Raw genomic sequence first — 18,620 nt, 5'->3', positions numbered from 1 at the left:
ATAATTTAGTTGTAATTTGGATGTGGTTGTGGGAGAAGGTGGGCACAATGTTTACCTCCTTCACCCTTCTGACTGCAAGTCTTCCTTGGAAAGGTTTTGGAGCCTCACTGATTGGCCAGGGTGCTCAGCAGGCACCATCTCAGGGACTTCTTCCATCGTTCCATCCTGAAATCTGTAGTCTCAACGAAGGATGCTGTCTGTGTAGGGTTGGTTCCAGCTTAACTATGGACTTCAGGTATGGGGCTCCTAGGACACTAAGGTTGCTGCTCTGCCTGCGAGTGCCAGGACCTGGACTCCCTTCTTCCCCTGCAGACCCATTTGGAGACAGATCAGGATGTCTTCTCAGCTGATGTTTACTGCATAACCCAGGCTCCTCAGAACAGCAATCGCCCTCCTCTCCAGATGCACAGGGCTGACTCTTAACTGCGAGAAGATGGACATGTTCTCCCGGTCCAAGGTAAATAAGCCTCCTCTCATGTTTCCCACTCTCCAGTAGGTCTCCTTGGGTCCATGAAAATTTGGCCTTGACCTGTCTATTGGGGCATTTTTCACATAGACAGTGCCTCCCCATTACCACGTTTCTCTCTCACATCATCCAGTTTATAAGGGAGGAAAGCCAGAAACAGGTAAATGATTTCATGTAGTTCATCGCTGCTTTCCCCCACCACACATATCATACAGCAATGCCAAAGAAGAGTATTAATGTTCCCTTGTAAAAAGACAAGTATTCTGAGTGAATTACTTAGAAATAAGGATTTTTATGGAGTCCGAGAGAGGAAAAAAGAAGAATTTAAAGAAATTCATTATAAAAGTATCAGAGAGCACCAAAAAGCTGTCCTTAGATACATTAAGTTTAGGGCTTTTTTAAATTGCTGATTACAGGTTTAAAACTATGAAATGTGCACTTTTTGGCAAGTCACCCAAGTGATTACTTACATTGCCAAACAAAAGCTGAGGGAAACAAAAATACAAAGGACAAGAAAAACACAAATTGGCATCAACCTCAAAACTAAAGGATTTAGTAAGAGAAAAAAGAAGTTTCCACAGTCAGTGTCCATCAAAATTCTAAAGTTATCCTAACAGTGCAAATGCTCAAATCAGTGTCCTATACTGAACTATTAACGCTTGGCCCTTGAAGCTGCAAACGGGACAGACAAGCCATCCACTTAGATTATTTATTATAACACAAACCACCTAATATGCTCAGGGTTGAGTAAAACAACATTTAATATTTTTTACAAGATGGAATTTGTGACAAGGAAAACTTGCTTTGCTTTTATGCAGTTGTGCTCAGAAGTCTCCCAGCTTTCCCCATAAATCATCCTGGGCTTTATTAGCCAAAATCATAGTTCAAAGCAGGGTCACACTGGCCGCCTGAAGGTACCCTTGGAGATACTGGAGGGCTTCTGCATTGAGGCTGGTGCTCACCATTGATGGAACCTACAAGAACCAAGAAACACACAAACCAGCTATTAGAAATCCTACCAACACAAACCCATCTCTACAAGAGAGCTGCCACAGCTCTGGGAAGAGCAGTCCGCATGACTATTGAAGGAATTCATTCCCAAGTAACTCAATTACTTTTATGCCTTAAAATATGAAATGGGTCTAAAAAGGGGAATTACTACTATTGTTCACTGGTATAGGCAATGTGATGATGTTTTAAAAAGAAAGTCTTTATGAATTAGTGACGCATAATGAAATACATATGGGTGAAATGACATGCTGCCCGATGAAAAAATATAAACATATCTTAGGACTGTAAAAGGCGCCTTAGCTGGTTTGGATCAGTGGATAGAGCGTCAGCCTGTGGACTGAAGCGTCCCAGGTTCGATTCCAGCCAAGGGCACATGCCCAGGTTGCGGGCTCGATCTGCAGTAGAGGGTGTGCAGGAGGCAGCCAATCAATGGTTCTCTCTTATCATTGATGTATCTATCTCTCTCTCCCTCTCCCTTCCTCTCTGAAATCAATAAAGAAAAAAAAAAGACTGTAAAAGGCAATGGCTAATGTAACAGTATAGGCATTAATAGGTTTGCTCTATATTCCATTATTTAATTTCTGAGTATGCATATAAAATCAATTACTCAATCTGGGAAATAAATACATTCTTATTTTAGAAACACTGATTGGTTCCCTCCTGGTACACACCCCAACCTTTGATCAAATAAATGCGCAACGTGGGGATGTGCCCTGAAACCCTAGCCCTTTTGGTGCACTCCAACCGAGTCACAGCAGAGTGGAAATAAATTTCCAGTCAAAGGGCTTTATCCCTGAGATTTTCCCCGACAATGATTTGCTTAAAATATTTTTGTAGCCCATAGTTTTTAAAATAAGTCTTGACTATAGATAAATGAAATGTTTGATTATGCTAGCCAATGATAACAGGCACCAGAACAACTATTATCCTCTTACCTTCCCATAAAGGTGTCCTATTGATCACAGCATCCTTTGATAACAAAGATACTCACCCTTCCTGGACAGGCAGTAGACAATTTGTGAAGTGACTGTGCCAGGTGAATCTTGGGGTTGGTCACCATTTGACCTACGGGATCATGCTCTTTTTTCCCAGCAAATGCCAACTGTGAGAAGGCAGTCTGGTATCCTGGTGTATCTTCTATGTCAATAAAATGTTCCTCATCAGGAATGGAATCATCCTCAGGTAACTCAAAAAGGCCAATCAGAGACTGCAATAAAGGAGTCCTGGATTGAAGAAAACAAGACAAAAGATTAATACACAGCAATTCCTTAGAAACACAAATTATAGACTCAGTCTCAAGAATAGCAAGGGACCAATGAAATAAAGATGGACATCAGTGCTAAGGCCTATCCAGAAACCATTTTTCAATTCTTTAGTCAGAGCACCCCAATTTCTCCTCTGAAAACTATTCCATCCCCAGAGATCTCAAGCGAGCTGTGTAGTGAGAAGGCTGAGTGACTCAAGCCAAATGAAGGAGATTGAATGCTAGAAGGTGGAAGGAATAAGCCTCATGTTGTCACTTATGAAAGGACTAGCTGGCTAAGTGAAACCATAAAAGAAGAGGCAAGAGGTCAAGTAAAGTTAGGTCTGTTGGACATTGAGCACACACATGTAAGACCTTCCCTAAACCTATTCAGTTTCTCTTAAGACTGAGGCCAGTTTACTTGGGCACCTATCAAAATAGTGTTAGAGATTATTGAGAACAGGAACTTTTACCAGACTCTCAAGAGGTCTATGAATTTTTCCCCTCACCCAACCAAATGTTAAGAATCAGGAAATAAGATCTTCTTAGGCCCAGAAGGATTCACACAAGTCCTGTCTTGGACCTGATGGTTGCTAGTGGAGAAACTAAAATCAGAACCAAATTCTCTTGGCCCTCAAGAAAGTACACTTGGCTGATTTTGCAGTCATAGGAAAGGAAGCTATAATTTCCAAGAACTTTAGAATGAAGTACTTGCCACAGTTTGGTATACTCAGTGTCCATCATTGGGGGACATTCCGTTAGTAATTTGGTTATGCCAACGGCACAAATTTTTTTCTCTACATTTCCAGATACTTTCTGAATTTCAGGAATAATAATTTTTTCCAAAACCATTCCAAACATTCTGTTAAAACAAAATAAGCCCAGTCAATATTAAGTTAGACGACTATAATTATCAGTTCAACAGGTGTTATTTATACTCAGTGACTCCTTATAAATATTAAAAATTTCAAAATAACAAGGTTGCATTGAACGGTAGAGCCTTAGAGATGACAAAACACCAAACCTGCCCTGTGGCCAGCTGCCACCATCTTTTGTGAAGACAAAAGCCTATGCTCAATCTTCACAGTCATTGTTGGTTTTATATGTTTTTATTTTTAAAGTACTCAAGAAATCTTATAAAACTAGAAATTATAAAAAAGCATCACACATCATCACCCAGCAATAACTAGTTTTAACATTTTAGGTTTATAAACTTCCCAATTTTCTATGCCTACATATCTACAACTATGTAGATGTTAATGGCTGTACTAAAAAATTATTTTGGCCATCATTCCATGCTGTTACAAACATCTTAGAACTTTCCCATGATGCAAATGTCTCAGATTATACATTAATGAATCCTTTGAAATGGAAATAGTGGGTATCAAAGAGTATAGACATTTTAATGCTCTACAGAAAGGGTGCACATATGTTGGCTTTCTAGAAAGATCATGCCATTTTAAGCACCCACTAGCAGTGCATGAACTGCTGACTTCCTCACAAGCCTTTATTACCAGAAAGTGTATTTTCTGGTCCTACTCTTTAGGTTAATTCATTTTTTACATTTTATTCAATTTTGAATTATTTTGATACCCTCACAGATACAGCGATCTAAAGTGAGTTTTTTTTCCCTATCCTCTATCAATTTCTTTACATCCTTCTTTCCCTACTAAATGGGGAATGTTACCCAACATTCTTTGCATATACATGAAAGCAGTTTTACTGATCCAAACTTTTCTTTTGAAAAATCATGCTGTTAAAGGCTCCTAAAGACAAACACTGGCTTTGGAGAATGCTAGAGTAGGGAATAACTTTGAGAATTAGGGAAATGTTTACAGGATGTTCTTCTTTATGACCTAACATACCCCAAGAATATTTGAAAACCACACAGATAGAATCACTGCACCAAGAACTATGAAATTATCTATAAAACAGATATTGGCTTATTCCTTTAAAAATAAAATACAGCCCTGGCCAGTTGGTTAGAGAATGGTCCTGAGATGCCAAGGTTGCAGGTTCAATCCTCAGGCAGGGCACATACAAGAATCGACCAATGAATACATGAATAAGTGGAACAAACTGATGTTTCTCTCACTAAAATATAATAATAAAAACGAACTTACTTTGGTTGTATTCCATCAAATATTTCTTGTAGTGCCAGCGCCCCATATTTTATGCAATACAAATTAATAAAGACTAAGAAACCTGTTGAAAGGAGATGCAAATTTATCAATACATAGGACTCACTGCCCTAAATAAGTGATTTAGTAGTTTACCAGATATATTTATCATCATTAAAAAAAAAACAACCAATGACTAACTTTAGCATCAATACTTCCCTTTTAATACAATTTAACATATAGATTTTCTGCCTTTATAGTACAAGCAAAAAAAATCTACATGTAGTTTATGATTTATATTTTTTATCATTTCTATTTAAAATATTTTGATATTTAAGTTTATAAACTAACCTTTGGAATGCAATATATTTGAAAATGATTTAGTGTTTGAGAAATGCAAACATCTTAAAGTATTTTATATGTAACATTTATAACTGATAAAAACGTTTGTATGTAACCTTAACATCTAAGAGTTTTAAGCTACTTTCCTTCATTATTTCTGCAGGAACACTGAAATTATTTTACTTACTCTTGATAAACTTTGTTGTTTTGGAATTTTGAAGTCTCTGGAATAATAGAATGAAGATTTGCTTCCTGTATTGGTCAACTGACTCACTAAAGAAATGAGTAAAAACAACAATGTAAAATCAGCATTTTTCGGAGTTCCTAACAGAATCCTTGTCTAATGTACGAGATTGTATTTCATACTCACGGAGGCATGTGCTCTATGATACTGTTTAGAAGATAAAAACCTTGGTGGTCATTGGCTTTGGATGCAATGAGCTTCTGGAAAACACCTAACAACCCAGGCTACAACAAAACAGATCAAATAACAGTTAAAGTGGCAAGGCTTAATTATTCTAGAAGTTAAGCAGGTGATATATCTTGGAAAAAGGAGCACACTGTAATAATCTAATTTGCATTTTCACTTTAGTTCTTATGTCTGAGGTGTAAAAAAATAATCCCACTTCAACAAGCCCTTAGTTTTACATTCTTAAATTAACCTTAACCTATATGACTGTTATCTTTTTATTTTCCACCATTGCAATAACTAACGGATACCTAATGCTAATAAAATATACATTAATATTTCCTAATTACTTCCCTTTTTACTAAATTTAAGAATTTTTAAAAATCTGCCATCTCTAGTTTCTCTCAGCTACCTTAGAAAATTACATTTACATCAAAATAAATCTGACTCACTATTTTGTCAGCTGCAGCACTTGCTATTGTGTTTGAACCGCGTTCTAGGAATGCTTGGAGAAGCCTCACTAGGGCAGGGATATTTCCTGTTCTTTCCCAAAGCACTGGCTGAAGGAGATGAGGAAATAAGGCCATATATGAAGACGGAATATCATTTTTGTGTGTTTCCAGAAGCAAAGACATCACTTGAAAGACATATGGAATAAACTCTGTTGAGGAAAATAACAGCTGTCAGCTTTATTATCAATGGCTCTGACACAAAAGGTTCATATTGTTAGGAACACTATGTTTATAACCCCTTGAATAACTGTATTCAGTTAAGAAGAAGAAAACTCCCTTTAACTTACCTTGTACATCATTCTGTAAAATTTCAGTAAACACCAGAAACAAAGCCTCTTCAAAATTTACAACAGCAGCAGGGTTGGCTTTGCACGTTATTCTTATGGATAAACATATTGCTTCAAACATATAGTGATTAAAGTGAGGTTTGCTTGGGTTCTGAAATTTTTAAAAAAGGCTTATTATTCTAATAATCCAAGTGACTATATTAAATGTCATTTAGAAGAAAACACACCTAACTGTCTAAAACACATTACAAGAGATGCCATCTTTTTAAAAGTCAGTACAGTATTAAGAGAAAGTACCAAATACACTAAAAAGCCTGCATATATGTTAAAATTTTACTCACTTTAAAATTCAGAAAACAAAACAATACTTGCTAATATGTTTGTATTATTTTTTTTAAATACTATTACTAAAAAGTACTTCAGAGTCACAGGGAGGTGACAACACAAGCCTCAGTTGCCTGTGCTGTAAGGAACTTATCTTCAATTCATGCTTTTCCGTCGCCCTAAGTAGTGGCAGAAGAAATGAGCAGGGACATGTAAGTCCTGGCTCTGCCAATAGCTTTGTGTGGGACCTTAGACAAACTTTAACCTCCACAGGCTTTGATGTCTGTATCTACAGTGATAATCCTTCATATCAGCAGTTTTCTTGGAAGGCTACTACATAAAGCTGGTGACCTCAGAAGATGTGTGAGGAGGGGAGCAGGGGGACGCAAAGGATGTGACCCTGCTTCTCTTCTCGAAATTCCCCAAGGCCCAAAGTAGTCCAAAACCCTTACCCAGACCTCAGTGAAAAAATTATCACTGTTCTCCAAAATCCCTCTAATACTTCCCATAAATTTATCTCTTTCCCATATACTTATTAGGAAAAAGAATGAATCAAATATCTGTAAAATTTCTGATCAGAGGAGGAGTTAATAGACTCTTGTGTGTCTACCTGGTAGAAAACTTTCCTAAGATTTCAGATTATCTATACTTTCTCAATTTTCTTTAACATGTTACTTTTTAAATGAGAATAAAAACGTTCTAGCCCTGACCAGTTTGGCTCAGTGGACAGAGTGTCGGCCTGCGGACTAAAAGGTCCCAGGTTCGATTCCGGTGAAGGGCATGTCTTGGTTGCAGGCCCATCCCCAGTGGGAATGTGCAGGAGGCAGCTGATAGATGTTTCTCTCTCATCGATGTTTCTAACTCTCTATCCCTCTCCCTTCCTCTCCGTGAAAAATCAATAAAATATATTAAAAAACAACAACAAAAAGTTCTAAAGTTTTTGAGACTATACATAAAGGGGAGTGCTTCCATGTCTGCAATCTAATGTCACCCCACACTTTTAGAAATGCACATTAACTGTTGGGTCAAGAAGAATTCGAAGACCTTTTCCTTAAGTCTGACCTATTGCCAGGGAATCCTGATGCTTAAACAGTTTATAGCATGAGTTTTTAACAGGCTGTACTTTCAGAAGTGGTTCTGTTACCTTACTAACAGCTAATAGCTTCTGGGTAAGCTGAGTGATGAGAGTAGGGATATAAGGGATTATGGCTTCTTGTAGGAGGGAAAAACTTCTCATGATAGCTGTAAAATATAAAAACAGCAAAAACAAATAGTTTAGTTAAACTTCAGAACAAAATAGTGGTTGGGGAATTCATCATCTGACATTTTAAGACCCTTAGACAACCTCCAGATAGCTCTATATTTAAAATCTAAATTTCCTTTTTAAAATTAGGCCAGGGACTGGCAACAATAGTTAGCTGGGAAATATTGAGTATTTCCAGAGGGCATAAGGCTTAAAGAATTTTAAAAGGGACAATAAAAAAATAATGAAGTGACTAAAGATACAAAGAGGAGGATGAAGTAGTATTAGTATTCCAAGTTTCTTTCATTTAGAAATCAGTGGCAGAAAGCATTCAGTCCTGGCCTATTGGAAACATGATTGCACCTGCTCATCCCCCCTAAAAGAGAGATTAGGAGCATAAGAAAAATCTGAATATACATATGAAGCTATGGAGGGTCCATATTGCAAATATATTGCTCATTAAGATGCCTAAAAACATTTGTCATGGGAGATAAACACATTAAGCTAAAAAATGTATGATAGCCAATTTTGCACAAACAGAATAGATATTCCCTAAGTAGAGCACCTACTATATGCCAGACACATAGGATAGAAAGTTACACTCCCTTGCCTCCTAAACTTTGCAATGATGTTTCCTCTACTCGAGCCAAAGCCTCACTCTCCTACTAGCTAACTGCTACCGATTCCTCACCTCAGCTTAGACCTACTTCCTAGAGAAAGCCTGTCCCTGAGTTAGGTTACTAGGGTTAGAGGAAGGATCAGTGTTGCTCCTCTGGGCTGACAAACCTTTCATTCACTCATAACACAGTACTTCCTGGGTGCTCTTGCATACGCGAAGAACACAGCAACAAAGGCCAGCAGTCATTACCTATCACTGTTGGGGGAAGTCCAGTGCTGAAAACACATACATATAAATACATGTACAAATGTGTACACACCCCAGGGGTCCTGACCCAGGACAGGCATCAGTTTCTTTGAAAAGCATTTCCTACGAACCTGACACTGCTAGTCTCTTGGAATCCGGCACTGAATAAGACAACGCCTGCCCCTGAAGTCAGAGCTGTCAGCAAGACACTCTCCTAATGGACAACCTGGCAGGTGGTTATAGCTGCTTGTATGCTCGGCAGTATGTCTATGAGGGCAGTAGTGTGTGGGGTCCACTAAATGCAGCCAGGTGTCACACCAAGACCCAGCATACACAGCGTGCCATCACTGAATGTTGTTTGCTCTAACCTTTGCCCTCAAGAAATTCAATCTAGCCCTGGCCCGTTTGGCTGAGGATAGATTGTCGGCCTGTGGACTGAAGGGTCGCAGGTTTGATTCCAACCAAGGGCACACGCCCAGGTTGCGGGCTCAATCCCTCCCACTAGGGGGCATGCAGGAGGCTGCCGATCAATGATTCTCATCATAGATGTTTCTATCTCTCCCTCTCCCTCTCTGAAATCAATATATAAATTAAAAAGCAACCTAGGGAAGGAACAATAGGAGTTTGCTACTTTTTCTTTAATAAGAATTCTCTATCAAATTAAGGTAAAACTTTTTCCTGAAATCACTGTTAACAGTAAACAAAACAATATTCTTTATTTCCAAATACCTAAACCTAGCTAATTCTTGGCTAACAGTATACAACTCACTATTTACCCTTATAACCAGAAATTAAATACTTATAGTCTATACACCAGGGAAACGGCCTACCTTTCATAATATATTCATTTTCTGAAGAGCCAGGAAGTGTGAGAGCTTTGAAAAGGTTTGTTAGCAGAATCTCAACAAACGGTGCGATTTCTGCAGCTGTAAAGCTATAGATGAAAAAACAGCTTTCAGTCACTACCAACTCTTGATCTTGTCGCTATGGATTACCCTTGGCAACTATTAAATCACACTTCTTGGCATAAAAGTGAGCCATCTCCCACCATCGACAATCGGCAGACAGCTTAGGAAAATAATTTTTTATATGTGCTCATGTTACATTCCTAAGGCACATCTGATACCAATCAGTTAAACAAGCCAAAACCCGAGCAAACCCAACATCATCATCTGAAGCTGTTAAGGTCATCCCTGGTTCATATCACCATCAAGGACAGGACTCAGACCCTCAGGGAACTGTCACTTATTCTTCCTGGAGGTGGAGCAGAATTCAGAACTGTTTTCTGCATAAATTCCAGTCCTGAAGAGATACTGGCTTGACTCAACAAAATAATCTCCTTTCAACCCTTGGTTTCTGAGAATATCTGCATTTCAAGTTCTTGATGAAGAAAACCTAAAATTGTTTTCAATCTCTTACCCAAAGCTCAGTTTAAGAAATAACATTGTTAAAGAATGGCCTGAAAGACATGCTGTTGTACATTTTATCCTTGGATCGGGCCAGAAAAGCTACCATCTTGGACCATAGAAAATTCTTTTCACTCAGCTGTGTCATATCTCAGCACTGCATAAAAACAGCCAGCTGAAAATAACTATACTACATGATGCTGCTCAGAACACAACTACTACACATACTCCCTCCATGAAGGCCCACTTCTGAGATGCCTTCTGAGTAACTGTTTAATCTCATGGACATTGTGGAAATTTTAACTCATCAAGTTTCCCCTCTTTCACTTGGTTGCTAGGAGACCACACATAAAATTCAAGAGTTTCTTTAACTACTGTATAGGATCCTGACACACATTTCTGTTCATTAAATGCACCCCAGTTACTTTCCTTTGCTGCAACTTCCTCTACTCAACTTGATTATCATAATTTATCTATTCTGGCATTCTGCCTCAGATCCTTCCGGATTGACAGTATAAATGAGTATACAGTACACATTTATTTTTCTGACTCTTAGTGAAATTTTGAATACATTGAGATATCTCTGACCCACCCCACCCCAAGCTGAAGAAATGTAAATTGCTTGGAACTCAGTACTTACAGAGTGGCGTGGTTAGGCCCCTTCATAGTGAACAGCCTCTCGAGAGCATGTGCTGCGTAAGTATGAACAACAATACTTTCAGCTTGAAGATAATTAATCAAGAGAGGAACAGAGACCAAAAGCTGTTCTTTTGGTACCTGAAAAATACAATAATATGCATGCTCTAACTCAACAATCTTTAAGTAAAAAACAACTAGAAAAGGACTTGCTGAATCTAAAAGTGTTCTTCCAACTGTTACAATGGGAAATATGATGGAGAAACCAAAACGTCTATCACAACACAATGGTTCAATTCACATTCTCTTTTCCAATTCTCTTTCTCTGAGCATAAAAGCTATGATAAGGGTAAAATCTTGCATACCATAAAATAGTATCATGGAGAAACAGACTAAGATTTCATTAATCTTAAGAAATAGACTTTTCCCCTTGTAGCCATTTCTTGGAAAAGTCATTCAAACTTTGTGCCTTATTTTCTCTTCAAGAAAGGGCAACAAAAATAAAAATACTAATCTTCATTAAAAGCATCTAAAATTTACATTATTCATTCACTAGCCTCTAAAACAGAAGAGCTTCATAAGGTTGCATGTAACTTTGGTGAATACTTGCCAAAGACACAAAAAAATTACGAATGAGGAAATTAAAGAATCATCCACAGGAAATAAACTATGGCATATTCTTACAATGGAATACTACAGAGCTATTAAAAATAAACTCTAACACCTCTAATAAATGAATAACTCTCTAAAACAATGTTAAGCACACAAAAACAAGATGTGTGGGCCAATACCGATATTAGTTATAATTAAAAATTTTAAACCTAAAGGGACCTATAGAATTTTTATGGAAACAAATATGTAGTATACAACCATAAAGAAACACTTGTAATAATGGGCATAAAACACATTGAATTCGTTATAGCAATTATCAAGGGGAGAAGGAGAATACAAATCAGATGTATAGGTACATTAAGTAATTATGGCAGGGAGTTAAGATTTGTGGTGGTTATGAATCATTATATAGGCTGAGGCAAAAGCAGGTTTACAATTGTGAGTACACAAAACAAGAGTTTATTCTTGTATTATTATTTATTAATTTAAAATAGAACAGCTTCACAAGGTTGCATGTAACCTTATTTTCCATACGAATAACTATAAACCTACCTTTACCTCACCCTGTTGTTTTCTATTCTTGCTTGCGTATTTAAAATTTGCGAGATGGCCGCACTATAATTTAGCAGAGGTGTAGGAGCATAAGATGACTTTTCATGCTTTATTTTTATCTCACTAAAATTAAAGTGCTAAGAATCAGAAGGATCATATAACTCAACAGCAAAAAACCCCCCACAAAACAATCCAATTAGGAAATGCGCAGCCCTGGCCAGTGTAGTTCAGTTTGTTGGAGTGTCGTCCCATGCACCAAAAAGTTGGTTCAATTCCTGGTCAGGACACATACCCAGTTTTCAGGTTTGGCTCTGGTTGGGGTGCATATGGGAGGCAACCAATCAATGTTTCTTTCTCTCTCCCTCTAAAACCAATAGAAACATATCCTCAGGTGAGGATTAAAAATAAAAACCCACACACAAAAAAACACCCCACAGTGAGCTATCCGTCACCTGACACCTGCTAGAAGAGCTATTATCAAAGCCAAAGAATAACAAGTGTTGTTCAAGGGTCAACTGTTCATACAAGCATGGACTCAATATGCTATACTAGTATACCTAAAACTTATGTTTATAAGATTTATTTTTATCAATTATATTTCAATTAAAAAAGAGAGGGGTGAGGAACTGAGAACCACTGAGGGGACAGTGGGTTATTGGAGTCTTCCCTTGGGGTTGTCAGCTCACTGACAGGCATGACTGGTGGAATTTCTTTTATTGTTTCCATCCTCTGATGCAAAATGCTACTGATGGGCTAGAGCAGGGGTGGGCAAACTTTTTGACTCGAGGGCCACAATGGGTTCTTAAACTGGACCGGAGGGCCGGAACAAAAGCATGGATGGAGTGTTTGTGTGAACTAATATAAATTCAAAGTAAACATCATTACATAAAAGGGTACTGCCTTTTTTTTTTTTTCAACAGTTTTATTCATTTCAAACGGGCCGGATCCAGCCCGCAGGCCGTAGTTTGCCCACGGCTGGGCTAGAGCCTGGGCATGACAGCAAAATGGGAATGATAAAATTTTATAAAGGGGATTTATGGTTATAAAATTAAATACTTCAGTATCCACAAACTCTTATTCAGAGTCCAAACTATTTGGAAAATATATAAATCAAACAATGAAAAATGTTAGGAGTGTTTTTTTGTTGTTGACTTTGAACATGTTCAAGAAGCTACTGTGGTGAAATTTAACAAGGGTTGTGACCAAAAGACTGAGTCAATGACTTGAGGGGGTGGCCCAGAGTCTCTTTGTTCTCGTTGGACTTTTAACGTTTATTGGTCCAGTAGAATAAGGAAAAATGATCATATCTAAGAATATATAAAATTAGATCAATGTTTTGTCAGTTATGATACAAGCACCCTGCACTTGAGAGTTGCTTGAAATAATTTTTGTTAAAAAAAATAAGAAGAAAACTACATGTTTTCTAAAAATGAAGAATAACAATCAGAAATATGGGCAAAGTACGACTGAATAATTCACAAAAAATACATTACAATGGCCCATTAAATGAAAAGGTATGCAATCAAATTCAAACCGAGAAATGAATTATTAAAACTGCAATAAGATACCATTTCATATCTATGACACTGGCAAAATTCCAACATACTCTACTGGGAAAATCAGCACTCATTCAATTTATAAAGAAATGCAACATGATACCTCAACCCCTATAGAGGCAAATTTGGCAAGATCTAACAAAATTACATGTGTGTTTACCCTCTAATCTAGCAATCCTACTTCCAGGAATCTATCACAAAGTTACAAAGGCAAAAGCACTAAGTGACATATACACAAGACTATTAAAAGTATTATTTAAAACCTATCCTCCTCAGACTACTACAAAAAATACAAGAGGAAGGAACACTTCCAAGCTCATTCTATGAAGCCAGCATCACCCTAATACCAAAACCAGGTAAAGACAACACATTGAAAGAGAATTACAGGACAATATCCCTCATGAACATAGATGCCAAAATCCTCAACAAAATCTTAGCAAATCGGGTCCAGCAGTACATCATAAAGATCATACACCATGACCAAGTAGGATTTATCCCAGGGATGCAAGGATGGTACAATATCCGCAAATCAATAAACGTGATACATCACATAAACAGATTGAAAGAAAAAAACCACATGGTCATATCAATTGATGCAGAAAAAGCATTTGACAAAATCCAACACCCATTTTTGATAAAAACTCTCAGCAAGGTGGGAAGAGAAGGATCATACCTCAACATAATAAAAGCCATATATGACAAACACACAGCCAACATCATACTCAATGGACAAAAACTGAGACCATTTCCCCTAAGAACAGGAACAAGACAGGGATGCCCACTCTCACCACTCCTGTTCAACATAGTGCTGGAAGTACTAGCCATTGCAATTAGATAAGAAGAAGAAATAAAAGGCATCAAAATTGGAAAAGAAGAAGTAAAACTGTCCTTATTCGCACATGACATGATATTATACGTAAAAAACACTAAAGACTCCATCAAAAAACTATTAGACTTAATACATGAATTTGGCAATGTAGCAGGATACAAAATTAACACCAAGAAATCTAAGGCATTTCTATATACCAATAGTGAACTTACAGAGAGCAAGACAAAAAAACAATCCCATTTACCATCACACCAAAAAAATTAAGCTACCTAGGAATAAACTTAACTAAAGAGGTAAAAGACCTCTACTCAGAAAACTACAGGACGTTGAAAAAAGAGATAGAAGAAGACATAAACAGACGGAAGAACATACCATGTTCATGAATTGGTAGAATCAACATCATTAAAATGTCCATACTACCCAAAGCAATCTATAAATTCAACGCACTTCCCATTAAAATACCAACGGATTATTTCACAGACCTAGAACGAACTCTCCAAAAATTCATCTGGAATAAAAAAAGACACCAAATAGCTCAGCCATCCTGAGAAAGAACAAAGTAGGTGGGATCTCAATACCAGATATCAAGCTGTATTACAAAGCCACTGTTCTCAAAACTGCCTGGTACTGGCACAAGAACAGACATATAGATCAATGGAATAGAATAGAGAGCCCAGAAATCGGCCTGAACCAATATGCTCAATTAATATTTGACAAAGGAGGCAAGAACATACAATGGAGTCAAGATAGTCTCTTCAATAAATGGTGTTGGGAAAATTGGACAGATACATGCAAGAAAATGAAACTAGACCACCAACTTAAACCATACACAAAAATAAACTCAAAATGGATAAAGGACTTAAATGTACGACAGGAAACCATAAAAATACTAGAAGAATCCAAAGCCAACAAAATCTCAGACATATGCCGAAGCAATTTCTTCACTGATACAACTCCTAGGGCACTTGAAACTAAAGAGAAAATGAACAAATAGGACTACATCAAAATAAAAAGCTTCTGCACAGCAAAAGAAACCATCAACAAAACAACAAGAAAACCCACTGCGTGCGAAAACATATTTGCCAATGTCATATCTGATAAGGGCCTAATCTCCAAAATTTATAGGGAACTCATACAACTTAACAAAAGGAAGATAAACAATCCAATCAAAAAATGGGCAAAGGACCTAAATAGACACCTTTCAAAAGAGGACATTCAGAAGGCCAAGAGACATATGAAAACATGCTCCAAGTCACTAATCATCCGAGAGATGCAAATCAAAACAACAATGAGGTACCATCTCACACCTGTCAGACTGGCTATCATCAACAAATCAACAAATGACAAGTGCTGGAGAGAATGTGGAGAAAAAGGAACACTCGTGCACTGCTGGTGGGAATGCAGACTGGTGCAGCCACTATGGAAGACAGTATGGAGTTTCCTCAAAAAACTAAAAATGGAACTCCCATTTGACCCTGTGATCCCACTTCTAGGAATATATCCCAAGAAACCAGAAACACCAATCAGAAAGGATATATGCACCCATATGTTCATAGCAGCACAATTCACCATAGCTAAGATCTGGAAACAGCCTAAGTGCCCATCAGTAGATGAATGGATTAGAAAACTGTGGAAAACTATGGATTAGAAAACATCTACACGATGGAATACTATGCTGCTCTAAAAAGGAAGGAACTCTTACCATTTGCAATGTCATGGATGGAACTGGAGAGCATTATGCTAAGTGAAATAAGCCAGTCAATGAAGGAAAAATACCACATGATCTCACTCATTCATGGATAATAAAGACCATTATAAATTTATGAACAAAAATAGATACAGAGGCAGAGCTGCCTCGAACAGACTGTCAAACTACAGCGGGAAGGCCAGGGAGGGTGGGGGGGTCAAGAGGGGGGGGGGTAAGAGATCAACCGAAGGACTTGTATGCATGCATATAAGCATAACCAATGGACATAAGACACTGGGGGGGGGGGGGGCAAGGGGATTGTCAAGGGTGGGGGAAAAAGGAGACATATGTAATACCCTTTTTGTAATACTTTAAGCAATAAAACAATTAAAAATAATGAAATGTGGATTAAAATAAATAAATAAATAAAATAGCGAAAGGTAGGGAAAAAAACAGAGTATTTATCCATTGGGCAACTGGATGAGTAAACCATGGGCAGACCATCCAATGGAATACTACGGGTATTAAAAAAAAGAGATAGAGAGAGAAATCTATAAATACTATTATAGAATGACACCCTGGATTTTTTAACTGAAAAATGCAAGGTGGAAAAAAGTTTACTTAGTATGCTCTTTTCTGTAAAAGAAGAAATATAAATATACATAGGATAAGTATTAGGTTATATTTTTTACAAATAAATAATGAGCCCTAGCAGGTTCTGCTCAGTGGTTAGAGCGCCAGCCCACAGACTGAAGTGTCACCGATTTGATTCAGGTCAAGGACACGTACTTCTGTTGCAGGCTCAATCCGCAGCCCCGGTTGGTGTGCATGCAGGAGGCAACCAATCGATGTGTCTTTCACATCCATCTCTCTCTCTCTCTCTCTCTCTCTCTCTCTCTCTCTCTCTCTCTCTCTCTCTCTCCCCCTCCCTCCCTCCCTCCCTCCTTCCCTCCCTCCCTCCCTTCCACTTGCTTTAAAAATCAATGAGGTCAAAAAAAGCAAGATGGCGGTATAGGTAAACACTGGAGATTGCTGCCTTGCACAACCACTTCAAAAATACAACTAAAAGACGGAAAGGACATCATCCAGAACCACAGGAAGGCTGGCTGAGTGGAAATTCTACAACTAGAAGTAAAGAGAAAAGCACACTGAGACTCAGAGGAGGTGTAGTGCGGAAAATACAGAGGTAGAGAGGCGCATGCAGAGAGGGCTGGTGGCTGAGGACACGGTTGTCTTTTTCAATTGGGAGGGAGTCTCAAGCTCTGAGCTCCACTTCAGGGCGAGTCTCTGGGGAGCCAGACTCATACGGGAGAAACTGGACTGCATGGCATCGGTCGGAACTTGAGGGCAGCTTTCTCTCCGAGGTGCTCGCAACAATTGCCGGGACACTGAGAAGCAGGGCCTCTGAGGGCAGGACTGAGAGCAGCCATAACTGCTTGCTCCGCCCTGTTGATCTTACCTAACAAACTGCAGCTGGCCCAAGGCCCCAGGGCAACTTGCATTGCGTCATAGCTGGCTCCTGCTGGGTAGCCTCAGGCAAAGGCTAAATTAGCACCTCCTTAGAGATCCAGGAGCCAGTGTGCCCGGTGGTCAGAGTGGGACCATTCAGATTGCAGCTCTTCAGATCCATAAAGGACACACTCAGGGGGCAGAGTCAGTGACCACCAAAGCCCCATTGAAGCAAGTCTTGCCCCAGAGGGGTGTCTCCAGCACAGAAGGTCTCCCACTGCAGACACAGCTGATTCTCACAGCCAATTGGCCTGGAGGTCAATCCCTCCCAGTATTACCTACAAGAATCAAAGCTTAACTACAACAAGACTGTGCACAAAGCCCACAAGGGGGTGCACCAAGAGTGTCTACCTAAGGTACTTGGGGAGGCTGAGCCACTGGGCCCTATAGGACACCTAGTACAGAAAGCCACTCTATCGACACAGCGCAGCATAAAAAAATTTGGAGACAAAGAAACAGGACACAAATGACAGAAATGGAGGAAAGCAAACTACTGGATATAGAGTTCAAAACCACGCTTTTAAGGTTTTTCAAGAATTTTCTAGAAACCGCCGATAAACTTAATGAGTCCCTCAAGAAATCTAATGAGACCCTCGAGGTTGTGATAAAGGACCAACTAGAAATTAAGCATACACTGACTGAAATAAAGAATATTATACAGACTCCCAACAGCAGACTAGAGGATCGCAAGAATCAAGTCAAAGATTTGAAATGCGAAGAAGCAAAAAACACCCAACCGGAAAAGCAAAATGAAAAAAAAAATCCGAAGATACGAAGATAGTGTAAGGAGCCTCTGGGACAGCTTCAAGTGTACCAACATCCGAATTATAGGGGTGCCAGAAGATGAGAGAGAGCAAGATATTGAAAACCTATTTGGAGAAATAATGACAGAAAACTTCCCCTACCTGGTGAAAGAAATAGACTTACAAGTCCAGGAAGCGCAGAGAACCCCAAACAAAAGGAATCCAAAGAGGACCACACCAAGACACATCATAATTAAAATGCCAAGAG

General features: G+C 38.5%; 1 protein-coding gene across 1 annotated transcript in view; it reads right to left on the bottom strand.

The window, feature by feature from the left end:
- Window positions 1-1,209: 1,209 nt before the first annotated feature.
- Window positions 1,210-18,620, bottom strand: part of CSE1L (chromosome segregation 1 like) — a 57,111-nt gene continuing 39,700 nt past the window's right edge. The window contains exons 15-25 of the mRNA XM_036322040.1: window positions 10,869-11,005; window positions 9,653-9,756; window positions 7,859-7,956; window positions 6,391-6,541; window positions 6,044-6,252; window positions 5,553-5,650; window positions 5,370-5,455; window positions 4,844-4,925; window positions 3,436-3,582; window positions 2,469-2,700; window positions 1,210-1,440 (exon numbers count right to left, since the gene is read on the bottom strand). Of these exons, the coding sequence (XP_036177933.1) occupies window positions 1,351-1,440; window positions 2,469-2,700; window positions 3,436-3,582; window positions 4,844-4,925; window positions 5,370-5,455; window positions 5,553-5,650; window positions 6,044-6,252; window positions 6,391-6,541; window positions 7,859-7,956; window positions 9,653-9,756; window positions 10,869-11,005 (1,434 nt within the window). The 3' untranslated portion in view covers window positions 1,210-1,350. The remainder of the gene's footprint in view (window positions 1,441-2,468; window positions 2,701-3,435; window positions 3,583-4,843; window positions 4,926-5,369; window positions 5,456-5,552; window positions 5,651-6,043; window positions 6,253-6,390; window positions 6,542-7,858; window positions 7,957-9,652; window positions 9,757-10,868; window positions 11,006-18,620) is intronic.

The sequence above is a fragment of the Myotis myotis genome, unplaced genomic scaffold (genome assembly GCF_014108235.1).
Source record: "Myotis myotis isolate mMyoMyo1 unplaced genomic scaffold, mMyoMyo1.p scaffold_m19_p_9, whole genome shotgun sequence".
NCBI classification, from domain to species: Eukaryota; Metazoa; Chordata; class Mammalia; order Chiroptera; family Vespertilionidae; genus Myotis; species Myotis myotis.
This window is presented reverse-complemented; position numbering and strand designations above follow the sequence as displayed.